This window comes from Quercus robur, chromosome 3 (assembly GCF_932294415.1).
Source record: "Quercus robur chromosome 3, dhQueRobu3.1, whole genome shotgun sequence".
Lineage (NCBI taxonomy): Eukaryota > Viridiplantae > Streptophyta > Magnoliopsida > Fagales > Fagaceae > Quercus > Quercus robur.
Window position 1 is genome coordinate 16,044,673 of NC_065536.1, and position 13,976 is coordinate 16,058,648.

General features: G+C 34.2%; 1 protein-coding gene across 2 annotated transcripts; it reads right to left on the reverse strand.

The window, feature by feature from the left end:
- Positions 1-371: 371 nt before the first annotated feature.
- On the reverse strand, positions 372-13,327 carry LOC126717273 (phytyl ester synthase 1, chloroplastic-like). Of its 2 annotated transcripts, none has more exons than XM_050418794.1 (13): positions 12,497-13,327; positions 12,239-12,290; positions 10,240-10,295; positions 8,909-9,067; positions 8,692-8,793; positions 7,839-7,951; positions 7,306-7,427; positions 7,082-7,190; positions 5,884-6,017; positions 2,277-2,646; positions 1,650-1,763; positions 930-1,018; positions 372-805 (listed from the first exon to the last, which is right to left on the reverse strand). In XM_050418794.1, exons 1-13 carry the CDS (start codon positions 12,912-12,914, stop codon positions 508-510), a joined length of 2,136 nt encoding a protein of 711 aa, XP_050274751.1. In that variant the 5' UTR covers positions 12,915-13,327; the 3' UTR covers positions 372-507. The 2 variants fall into 2 exon arrangements, with proteins under 2 accessions (XP_050274751.1, XP_050274752.1); XM_050418795.1 differs by having other exon boundaries at positions 7,839-7,933; positions 12,497-13,323.
- Positions 13,328-13,976: the final 649 nt, after the last annotated feature.

Here is a 13,976-nt window from a genome sequence, read left to right on the forward strand (position 1 = left end):
GACATGGTGTTCTGATTTGATTTATTAGACATAATCTCCACTCTGGAACAAAATTGACTAAATTTAATTTTATACAGAAGGAACCAGAACAACCACGTATCAAAACTTTAAAGCTATACATTCTGTTCCTAGAGTAAAGAATGAATTTCGCAAGATAACTGCTTTAATTAAATATGATTATAGATACCTTTTGAGATCAGACTAGAGTTTGGTTGATTTTGTGTTAAGAAAAAAAATGGTGCATATTGTATAAACAGTCTTCAACTGAACAGAAACATATGTATCCTGGAATATGTCCTCTCAAGTGGTGTGCAATTGTGCATAGAGGCGTCTCAAAGGCTGATATTATAGTATTACTCATCAGACACTGATTGCAACTTAGAATTTGGTCTATAGCTGTAGCCTTAATTGAAAACAAAAATGACATTGTACCTTATCCTTTTTCCATGGGAAAAAAGAAATAATTGAATGGATTTAAGACAACAATATACCTCTCAAAACCATTTTTTAGGTCTCAAATGCTGGAACTTCAATTGGACCATGCATTGCTTTATACAATGTTCTATCAACAATACTCCTATAAGGATCCTCCTCCCGCTTCTCAATCAAGAATGCCATATTGCGTTCGACCTCAGCTTTTATCTGCAAATACAATTGGTTTGCAACTTGTTTGTCCTTCAGAATATCTTCCCTTCCCTTTGTTTTTATGGGCTTCCCAAACAAATAATAGAAGCGGCCAGGTATCTTGGGTACCATCAATGGAAAAAAGAGGTTTGGGTTGGCAACCTCCCCCTTTGTTTCATCCCTAAAAATCCAAGCATATTCCATCATTAGATCCTATAATTGAAAAGTGGCTAGCATCTCTAGTTTTTGGAATTTTACAGGAGTACAATTGTAATAAAATTATATATTACTTGGAGAGTAATTACCTCACTTTCAACGTATTTTGGCTCATAGCTTCTCTGATTAAATCATTAATCACTGGGATCTTAATTAGATCGTTGTAATCAAGAAGCATCTGCCATGGTTGATAAACATAAAAGCGCAAACCCAAAGCAAGTAGGATGTTAATTGCAATATCAAGCTCAATAAAAGAGAAAAACAATGCGAGGGTGTTTTTCAAAATCAATTTGGTAAAATATGTGTATATATATATATATATATATATTAAATTGTGCATTTGAGAATTATTAAAAAAAATTCATCACTTTCCAACCGTCAGAGTAGTAGTACTACAGTGTATTTTCGTAGTTAACCCAAAATTCCAGGTTTTATTAACTTGTATTTGATTACTGTTCAAGCTAGTCCATGATTATGGCCCTCACTGATCTTTCTTTCACTACATGTATAATTAACTTTCTGTTCTGTAGTGAGTACCATCTTAATCGCTTTAGTTAACCATAACCAAGCTCATTCCTATACTCTGGAATTCAAACTCCCAACCTTCACGAAAACTCAAATAAACCATAAAAGTAGCATTAAAAAACATTCATCTCTAGAGTATAAATTTTGAAAACATAAAAAGGGAAAACAGAGAAAAAACGATGATATAAACATAAGATGCAAAACATATTAATATTTCACCATCAGAAAGAGGCTCTTATACTAAAAGCATAGGACTAGTTAGATGCACAAAAGCACAAGCTTACTTCTCCTACATCATCTTCTCCCACAGCTCCAAATGGTACAATTGTGGCCCCAAACCGTGCTGCCATTCTCACAAATTCCTGCTGGTCAGGCCAAAATAACTTGTATTCTTCTCCCTAGCAATATAAAAGTACCATAACTGTTGGAATAAAGTTTAGACATATATATATAGATATAGCCCTTGCTAAAAAAAAACAAAGATTTAGGGCAACAAGGACCTCTAATAGCATTTAAATCCTCTCTCAATGGCAGACTACTCACACAAACAAAGGTTGAAGGACATATTAGTGTAACAAATATATCTACCTTGCATATAACTTTAGTGAACCATGGCAACAACAGAGTGTACATTAGGTGATTACTTCCAATTATAAACTAACAAATGGATTGAATGTCCCAGCAATCTGCCTTGCTTATAACATTCAGAAATAAATTAACAGATAGCCACAACCAGTAAGAGCTGTTGGAGACGACTTTATATTGTTTCACTCGTACAAGCAAGACAAGATAAACATTTGGAAAGTAAATGATGAAGCAGATTTATAAGTACAATAGTTGACAGTTACAAAATGTATTGTTCTTTAATTGCAGTAAAGCAGGTGAAATGAAATACAAGGAACTTGACAGACCTTGTAATGCAGAGCCTCACGTGACCCACCAGGATAAAGAAGCACATGTGATTTTGTTGAAAGCAATTTGAAAAAATTGCTTCCAGTAACAGGTACTGCACCAAACACTTTCACCCAATCAATCATAGAAAATTCAGAAGATGAACTCTCAAACATCCTCGTAAACAACAGGGGATGCGCTAAGCCACGAATCATAATGTTCTTCTCCCTTAAGAATCCTTCAGCAAGTGAAGGGAGTTCCAGTCCCATAAACATGTGATAACCAACTAATAACACAGGACCTTCACTTGGAACACCCACAAGACCTTTCGTTATCTTTCCATCTTCCAAAGTTGAGAACAGTATCGGATCAGTAGCAATGCGAAACAACCTACCATTAATGCAATTTTAATATCAATCTTCAATTTAGCATGGCCACAGATATCTGATAGAATCAACTTAAACAGGCTGCAGGGCAACCAAAGCCCAAAGACAAGTAGGACTAATTCCTTGCAGTTCACAGTCTGCCCAATCAGGGTTTTAGACCGAGGTTCTTAGAATTCAAAACTAAGTTTATCAAAAAGTTGGTTCAAATTATGAAACTACAGGAAAATAACTATAGGTGATTTCTTCAGTTTGTAAATTGTCTACTCTCAGTGTGTGAGATCATGTCATCATATATACAAGCAATAATAGAACTAATCAGCATAAATGGAATTTGATCATTTGTGTACACTATTAACAAAAACTAAAAGCTTTTTCTCAAAACAAAAGATGAGCATGATGGTGATGGTGATAGTGATGATGAAAAGATCAGATAAGCAAAATAAATTGATGCCAAGTCTTGGACACACTACTTTGGCTCTCCAATGTTAGAATTTTAGTGAAAAATAGTGGAATAAGAGTTAGATTTCATGTAAAGCAGAAAGAAAAGTGATGATAAGAAAGGAGAATGGGAGATGTACATAGCATATTTTTTATGGATTGCAGGAAGGGAACAAATGTTTTTTTTTCCTCAATCATATGTTTGGTTTAATATTGTGGGCCTATTTCTGATGCATGATCATAAAATGAAGCCAACAGTTTTAGGGTTGCTAGAGAGGGTAGGTGAGGGCCCCATGACCCCATGACTGCATTACCACACATGCTATATCATTCATTATAATTGACCTAAACATGAACATGAGAGTGTATTTACAGTATCATCCCACCCTCCCACCTATACATATTCACAGATTTAATTGTGCTTTTCAACTTGCATTTTCCGGTATCTGTAAAACTAAAACATCTTCAATTACATATTTCAGTGATGCCTCTGAAGTTTATATTTGCAATTAGATCAAAATTAACTATTTGATTATGCAATAATTCTTTTTAGACTAAACTTAGAAGACAAGGATTAATATTATACCATATAGTTTCAAAAAATCTCTTCATAGAAACAACCCTGGACATCAAAAATGAAAATAAAAATGAGAAAGAGGATAGAATAATCTTAAATATGAAAAGGGCTCTTTGGAAAGAGAGGGGAAAGAGTCAACAAAATCATTTTCTTTTAGTAAGAATTATCCAAACTTAATACCCGAGCATATGGAAAAATATCTTGTTTTCCATATGAATGTAACTCACTCCCTGGGACTCATAATAAAAAGCCCAAAGCTAAAAGATTTCACTTGCTGGTGCCACCCAACCATTGAGATTAATACGCAAGGGACTTCCAAACCTATGAAGCATGAAAACCAACACGAGATGACAAAAGACATGGCGACATGTCATTTCAAAATAAAACTAGGGGACGGCAAGGTAGGGATATGGCAATTAATTTATTGTTTACTTTTTATTTTTACATATTTTATATATTTTAAGCATATTTTTATATTTAGCATTGATCTTAAGCTGATTTTCTTTAAATCTTTGTTTGATTGGATGTTAACATTGGGGTTTTTTTCACTGTGTTAATTGTTAGATATGATTGATTTGTATACCTTGCAAAGTTGAATTTCTTGTTCCCATCATACACTCCCTGCGTACTCGGGTTTTTTCTCCAATAAAATATCTTTACTTATCAAACAGGTTAACAAATATCAATTCAAACTTTTCTCATAGGTCAATGTTATTTCTCTAATAATAAATATGTCAGCATAAGACCTATAATGTGAAAAACCTAACTAATCAGTTGGCTAATTGATCAAAACTGCTATATGTTTGGCAGTAAATAGGCTTACCAAGCCTGCCAAAGGTGTATATATGATTGAATGCATTAAGATGAAGCTAACCAATTGTTTACCAAAAAAAATTAAAAAAGAAATGAAACATGTTTTACTATTAAAGTTGTCCATAAAAATTAATTACAATTAAAGTCAAATAAATATAGCCAAATTCTTACCAACAAAAGAAAATAAAAAGGTTCCAGCACTATTGCGGGTTATAAAAGCTAGTTTATATTGTTAGGTTATAGATTGACCTCAGTTAATAAATTCGAATACCCAAGTCGATTAATTACGTCAAATTACATGCAAATCGTGGAGGCACTAACAAATCATCAAATAAACTAATGTGCAACGAAAATTAAATGACACGGTGATTTGTTGACGAATGAGGAAAACCTCTTGCAATACGAAAACCCCACCGGGTGAATTTCAGGTCACTACTTCCAAGAATCCACTAATCAAGAACAAGCAGTTACAAGTATTAGAAATCTTACCACTATCCTGAACTATCCCAAAATACTAACCTATAGTTGAACCTTTACACCAATCCCCAATTGGACTTGAACTTGTAAAGACTTCTCTTTGTGCACAGATCCTAGTACATGACTAACTCTTTTGCATGAATCCAAGTACGGACTAACTCCACAGCAACCCTTTGATTGTTGTAGTTGATTTGCAGCAGCTTCACATAGAAACACCAAAAAGATCTTCAATATTGGTGCTAGTGATTTTGCTTGTTTACAAAACCCAAAGGTATACAAGAAACGCTGCAATATCTCTTTCTTCTGTAGGAGGAGGCTAGGGTGTCAAAAAGAAAAACTTATGAAACTTTCTAGGTTTAAGGTTTTCTTTCTCCACGTCCTTATTTAAATAGGAGTTTAATGGGCCTTTTGAATGGGCTCTCCTATTCCAATAAGGTTTGCTCTCCTACTCTTATTAGGTTTACACAAACCAATAAACAAATAGCCAATTAGAATAAAACGTTGCATGCTATATCAAAAACCCCGTAGCTCGATAGATCGAGAGGTATCAAGCCAGGTATCAATCTTTATTAAATCTCAATAGATCGACAGGTATTGAGGAGGTATTAGGACCTATTTAGCTTTTCTTGAGTATTCTTCATGTCTTCAATACAACCACTTGTAATGATTATCTTGAACCCACTTAGATTTGCCTAAATACAAGTAAAGTGCTTTTTGTCATAGGTTTTGCCAATCACATAAAAATATGAACCTAACACATATAATGGAATAAGCAAAGTGAACAATTTGTTTTGGAATGACCAATTTCATCTTAAACACTTTTCTGCCTTTTGAGTGTCACTTATTCATGTGAGTTATACCCACAAGAATTTATACATACATACATAGTAACACACACACACACACACACACATATATATAGATCTAATGAATTACCCGGTTATTTGATCACTGAAATATTTGAGTTCAGTCATACTAGGAGGAAGAAAATCTGAGGTAATATTAAGCCTCCTTGCACAACGATATTTGAAAGTACCCTTAATAATTGTCATCAAACCAATTCCATCTTCCTGCATCATGACAGCAAACAGTGCAGTCAATTGTTTTCCCACAATAAAATAGCAGAAAAGAGTAACTATAGCTGCACACAAAGAACAGAAAAATTATGTGCATGGAGATTCCTAAAGCGACAGAACACAGGCCAACAAGTATGACCAACCTTAGATTAAACATAAAAGGCCAAGACCAATCATAAAGTTGTTTATCAAAATGAAGCAGACAAGTAATTAATTTACAGTTTACATAAAATTAAAAGAGGGTATAAATTGCTAGTGTGTGCTTGATATATATTGTTGACCCACTTCCTGATAGCTGAAGGTTTTGGACCGATGGTTTTCCAACATAAAGTACATGACCATTTAGTTCAACCTAAACTTGGGAGAAACCAGTATTTCTACCATCTACTGATCTTCAATGTTAAGTGTCTGCTCAATCATCAAAATTTCCAAGTTTTGCACTGAATTGGGCCCTTAGTATCAAGTATCAACATGGCAAGAAAAAATATATATTGTCATAGATTTTGTCACACCCCAACTCTTCTATGGCAAGATGTCATCCTCTTTGGGAGTGACACAAAGTCTTACTCCTCAAGGTTTTAAAAAGCCTCTTGCCAATTAGAGTCCAAGGCCCTCCATATAAGGCTTAGGACCTCCCCCTACCAAGAAAATGTGAGACTTAGCCAAGATTTGGTTCTCCCTCACCTCACCTCACCCCACTTAAGAGGTCTTTTGGGTCCCCACAATCTAACCCCCTTTAAAGGGCCACACATCCCTATGTTCCCTACCCATCATACTGTCGGGTAGATAATGGGGACTCAAAGGCCAAAAGACCTCTTAAGTGGGGTGAGGTGAGAGAAAACCAAATCTTGACTAAGTCTCACATTGCCTAGATAGGGAAAAGTCCTAGGAGGCTATGGAGGGGCTTGGACTCTAAATAGCTGACCAATATGATTCGGAGTATCTATCTAAGTCAATGTTCATGCAAATCTTGATGTCATCATAAAATTTTCTAACTTGAAAGGGATCTTGAGGGCTAACCATGATGTTATATGATGCATGCACATATTTTCACTTACCAATAAAAGGGTATGCCCACTGTCCTTGAAGTAACGAACAACACAATCTTGTAATGAGTTCTTAAGTCGTTCAGCTTCATCTCTACTAGGAAGAATTTTATCCTTGCCACTAAAATGAAAATATATCATCAATCTTAATAATCAATTAAGCGTTACCACTGTAATAGTAAATTCATATCTAAGCAATAAAATCTAGCTAGTAATTAGATAGAGAGAGGAAAAACCTAGATAGCACAAGAACTTCAGCTTTAACAGAATGGAGACGGGAATTAGCATAAGCAGCAGCTGATTTCAGCAGCTTCAGCTTCCAAAGAAGAGAGTCCATTGGTATAATATCAACAAAATCCTGACAACCAAATGGAGTGATGTAAAATTCATATTGACATCTGACATTGGACTGCTTCAGGAATTAATTCAACTTTAAGAGAAAAGAAGGAAGAAATGGAGGAAAATTGTAAGGCCAAAGAAATGAGGAATCAACTTAAGAGTCTTAGACTAGACAAAAGAAAATCCATGAACAAGATATAGAACAGTAGATAAAAAGATTTTTGTCGCCATAACTCATCAAATCATTATAGAACTTGAATAAATGGAAACTAAAGAGTTCACAACTAAACCACATTTTGAAAAAAAAAAAAAAAAAAAAAAAAAAAAAAAAAAAACCTAGTTGAATATAGTAAAAATTCTAAGCAGAAGGAAAGAAATTAATTTATAAAACACAAAAGGGGAAAAAAATCAATTGTCAAGCACTCCTTACAGAAAGATATGGTAACAACCCAGACAGCCTTTCAAATCTTTGCTCAGGAGGAAGCATGCTTTCAATATTAACTGCTGCCATCTTCACTAGATCACCTAATGTCATGAAAGTAGCTGATGATATATCAGAAATCAAGACATTTGGGACTGCAACAACTGACAGCTTATAAAAACACATTAAAACTATAAAGTAATAATGATGCAAGTTTTATAGAGCTGATTACAACAAAATAAAATTCATTTACAGTAGAAGACAACCTAGGTTAATCTATGTTAACCATGGTGTAGAAGCACTCACAAGAGGAAGAGGTGGACAAACAAAGGCTGCAGAGACAAGATATATGTATAACATAGACATTACATTATCATATAAATTAATGGCTGAAAATTCACAAGTTAAACAAGCATTTGCTACCTATTCAATAGATTAGGCCAGTAAGGATTAAAATGCAGTTCAACCCATGTTTTTCCCCTGGTTTGGTCAACTGTGAGTATTTATAGTAGCAAGACAAAACTAAAGGTTGTAAAATATACATTTAAAAGTACTTCATTCAAATTAATCATTTTTAAGTTTATGAATACTGAAATAAACTTAGATGATTAAGTTTTTTTGATCAAGATAGCAATAATATGAAAAAAGAATTGCTATCAAAATCGACCTATAGCTCATAATAGAAGAACCAAAGATCACATCAATGGAATTCATATTTCTTAGACCATAGTAATTAATTACTTAATATGCGTTATTCCTAAGTCATAAGGCATAGTGAATTTGTTAAATTAGCAATAACTTATCCAATTTTTCCACACAATGAAGAATTCTACAAGTAGAAATGATGGGGACAGATCAGTACCCATAATAGAGCTAAGATAGGGAACTGCACCATGCAGTCCATCGGGCATAGCCTCCAGGAGAAGAAACAGTGGCTGCAGCTGAGACCTGCCAAATGATGTTGCTAAAACAAAATACCAAAAGGTCAGGATTTCTCAAATGATAACCATTGATCATCAACCAGAAACATACATGATTATATTTATTAAAAAAAATGAACCGTTTATGAGGAATCTAACCTGGATTGGATAATATCAGAACTAGGTCAATCGCAGGATTGCGAGAAGCAACAGCAAGTGCTAGGCATCCTCCAAAGTTATCCCCCACCAAATAAATTGGCTTATGTGGAGATGAAGCATGCTCAAACCTCACAGTTTCTTCTACAAGTTTTACCAGCCCTTCACACAACCAAAAAACACTGAACTATAAATTACAATATCTAGGAAATTAAAGGATAAACCAAACCCAGCCACATGTGAAGAACAGGCACACAACACTTTCATTAAAGACCAGAAATATTTGATCACTGTGCAGGAAATTTCTACAGATTCTGTTAGAAAATAATGATCTCAAATATCTAAAATGGAATAATAAAATCAATTTTGTGACTAAATTAACATAGAATATGATGAAATTTGATTAATTTAACTTCACTTGGGAGATGCGACCCTATGTTGTCTTCGCAGTATGTAGCCCATAGGCAAGTGAAGAAGTTACTAACAAACCAACTTGCTAATCTTAGATACCATTACCCACAAAAAAAACCCACCATACTTTTTAATTCAAACATGTGAAGAGGCATGTACATCCCAATAAGAATTTTAACTTTGCTAATTCAATCATGGAGCTAACCTGGACTAACCTATTGAGGATTTGTGCCAACCCCAAAGTTTTGGGACTAGGGCATCATATCAATAGACAAAATATGTTCTCTCTATTGTTATTGTTATTGTAATTACTATCACTAACCCATATTATCCAAAACTTTGCTTAATATAAAAGGTTCTCCCACTTTTGCAAGGTCGGGGAGAGGTCATGATAGGCAGCCCTACCCCCTAATTTTTTTGGAGAGACTAATTCTCGTACTTAAACCCGCGACTTGTCACTTTTGGTGGAAGGCACTTGCCATTGCACCAAGGCCAGAGCTCTTAAAAAATTTTCTCAATATATACAAAAAACTTCATAATGAATAATTGGCATGTTGTATTCAATCATAAGTTACCGTCAAAATCCCTATAATTCATGTGAGGACTAATTGAGTATATAAACATAAAAAATGGGCAGCTTTGAATAAAAGGTGCTAGCAATAAATGAAAAATGGAGTCTTTCATTTCTGTTTAAACAAAGATTTTACAATTAATGAATTATAGTTGTTTATCAAGTTAGTTACAGTTACATATGATAGCCTAGTAGCTACAAGAGGTAGAGACATAATCTATCATTTCAATGAATCAACAATGCAATTGAAATTTTTAAATAACTAATGAAAAATTTTACTTAGTCCTTAGAGAGAGAGAGAGAGAGAGAGAGAGAGAGAGAGAGAGAGAGATTATGATTGAAAGATTAAGACCTTCAAATGGTGTACGATCATGAACAGGGATATGCAGGCACCAGACTTCGAAAGCCCTGCATTGAAGAAAGTTCTATAAATTGTTGCTAACCATAAAATAAATACCCACAGATAAGTTTCCACAATAGTCACTGTAAATAGTGCACAACTGCAGATGCAACCAAAAAGGAAAGTAATAGAGAAAACACTTTGAATTGCAATAAAAGTGTACAACTTTCTCTTTTCTTTTCCTTTTTTTTTGGGGGGGGGGGGGGTGTGGAGGACCATTTTTCTCAGTAGGTCACACAAGACACAACTATCACCTTGCCAAAACAGAATGGATATATATAACTAATCAAATTAGGTAGCATCAACAAGTGTGAAGCCATAAAAGCCATTTTAAGGTAGAATGTCATTGAAAGTAAATTTTACATTTAAACTGACTATAAATATTCAGAATCAATTCAGGCATAATGATATTTCTCTAACCAGGATAATGCTAACATAAGCTTGACAGGCATTCTACTAATTCAACTTCAATTTCTTTTCATGGCATACAAACAAGAGGAATGGAATCTGTGTGAAATGAGATTTAAAAGATTCTCAACAGAAGTTACATAATGCAGAATAAAAACAGAGTCAAAGCTGTCTACCATGCCCAAATGTGAACACATTTATTTTCTCTGCATAGATTTTTTTAATATGAAAGATCCTAGGGTTTTTTTTTTGGATTGAGAAGGAAATTTAATTGAATAAAGATTGAAGCAAGTGATAACACAGTATGTAAGTCAGGGGCCACCAATGGCCACAGAAATTGGGGACACTCCTCAAACTAAACACAAATACAAGCTTGAGAGTTGGCATACTTAGCTAAAGCTATTGCCAGTTTATTTGAACTGAGGACACTCCCAGAGATCAACTGTCTCAAAGAAAAAAGAGTCAAAATTTTCTTTCAAGACAATGGCAAGATGATCAAAATAGATTTGAATACCAATCAACACGCTTCTTTCCATGAGAATCAGAAACACTGAGAACATCTTCACTTCAGATTTCTACAGGAATTTGATGGAGACCTTAGGGTTACAAAATGTATGGTGTGATAATAAAGCACCCTTAGTTCAGTTCAGTAGAAAGTGGGCCTTCAAAACCCCATGTCATTGGTTCAATCCTACCGAGTGTGATTCCACTCTTGTTATTCTTAGGCAACTCAAAAGCCAAACCTTCTAGAAGTCAATTCTTGATTTAGTTGTTTTTTTTTTTCCTATTAGAATAGAGTCATCATCTCATAAAAGACCTATAAATTCCCATGTTTGCAAGGCTGAGGGTATCTATTTTATGTTCCTTGATGATAAAGTTGTTTAAACTATTCTCACCATTGGGAATTTTTTGTTTTTGATAAATAATAATGAATTTCATTTTAAATTGATGATGTAGAACAATGTGCTCGATACTAAATTTTGACACAAGAGTCAGGACAAAACTAAAACTGAAGTGACAGAAAACTTGAGTCTTGAGGACAGGAAAATAAAAATAACATAGGAATTAATAGTTACGCTTGCTTGGAATCAGAAGCAAGAAAGAGAAACCTAAGAATCTGTGCCTAGGGTCACCTGGAATCAGTACCAAGCATTTGAAGGAAAAACCCAACAAATAATTTTATTATTCAAGCAAACTGTAAATAGTCTCCATAGGACTACAATAGCACACCTATATAGATTATAGGACTAAACCCCGATTCTAATTGATTTAGAAGTTCCCAATTATTGAATTATAAAAATAAATTTGACTCTATGAATTTAAATAGTTTACTATCACCTAAATAACTAAAATGATCTAAAATAAAATCCAACAGACTAATAAACTACAATTGACTTTAAAACAAAACTGAATTAACATAAAATTTTCTTCACGATTCCCGCATCAATTGATTATCATTGAGATGATCAGTTAAAAAGATGTTAATCCTAACATACACAGAAACATTCATATGCATCATGGACAAAAGGGTAATATGACTTACTTCCCAAGAGCTGTATGGTGCAAAACAAGTCCCAAACCAGTACCATCCATCCCTGCAATACCAACAAAATTTTATCATCCTGCAATTTAAATTTTCAAAAACTAACAATATCTCTAAAGTTTGAACCCACCAAACAACATATTAAACATCAAGGAACAAAATCACATAAAGAAAACTAAGATATTTCCTAAACACATTGCACAGAACAAATTCATAAAACCATCTTGGAACTGATCAACATGGTCAGGTATCCATTACCAGGCAAAAAGAGAAGAACTGGAGAATCCTTCAAAGGGCATCCGCAAGCAATGGGGGAAAACCACCGTGGTGGCCCGCCATCAGGCTTAACAATGTCTTTGGCTATATCAAAGTAATCTTTTATAGTCTCAGTCCCATACCCATCCTCCCACAATGGCTTCAAAGTTTCCAAAGCATCATCCTCTACCCTCCTCTTCTCCTCAACTTTAGTCCTTAGCTGGCCATTTGCTTGATCAATTGAAGTCCCACCTCTCCCTCTCTCCCCACCTATAGAAGTTCCATTCACCACAACTGAGTCTGAGGACAACACTGTAGAATCAGCACCACTTAAACTCCTCACTTGCACTCGACTCCCACACTTATTCTTCGAATTTGACGTAAAAAAGGGCAATGCCTGGAAACCTATAAATGATGCCATGGCCTCTACAAGCAATGGAAATACAATTAAGAGTTAAGACTCCTATTCAAGACTCAACAATTGAAAAACTTTTCAACTATTTTCAAGAACACATATGCACTTGAGTACAGCTTAAATAAAATGCAATTTTTTTTTTTCCAGTTACAAAGTTCCCTAAACAACTCTAACTAAATCACACACACCTAATATGTTTAGCACAGAGTATAAAACATTAAAAAGAAAATGGGGTTTTAAAATGAAGCTCTCTTAATTCTTAGAGCAAACCCAGAATGCAAAATGTAATTAATAAGCTTTTAGTTCTTATCTAAAATGGGAAACAAATTTGGAAACTAGCTAAACATGGAACATTAAGCGTGAATAACATTCATGGGCAAGTATAAAGTCAGGTAATAAATAAGAAGGTAAATATAGAATGACAATATAAAGGAGAAAAAACAACAACAAAGATTTAGTTTTTTTTTTTTTATGGAGTTTAGCTCTAGTCTTCTAGAAGAGTACTTGCGTGTTGTAACTTGTATGTTAGCTTAGATTCTGAATTAATTACCTCATGTGAGTGCAGGTACTACTTCTCTCCCCAGAAGTTATGGGAAGAGACAACGTCATGGTCCTTGTCTTCTTTGTTTAAGCTTTAAAGTAATATATTTTGAACTGGGAGAAACTCAGTTGGGTTTGGACCGTTTGGTGATTGGAACTAGGCTAGGCATGCATTTGTTGTATACGGTGGGACCGCTTGTTGAATTTTTTGATTTTTGAGAATCTTTGTTAGATTTTTTTTTTTTTTTTTTCAATAAATTAATGTCTACTACATGCTACCTTATTACACACAAAACATACATAATTCAGTTTTTGAATTAACATTGTATATTGAAGTGTTTATTTCAGTTCAAAATGTCTTGTTTTGAAAATTTTTTTTTTTTTTTTGAGAAATATTTTGGAAAATATTTTTGTGTGTACTTTGCGTGCAATAATGTGTATACTAACCATTAGCGTCTTTGTTTGTTGTTTGGTTTTGGAAAGTCTGGAGACTTCCAAAAGACTAAAAGGCCAAAAGCCAACTAAACA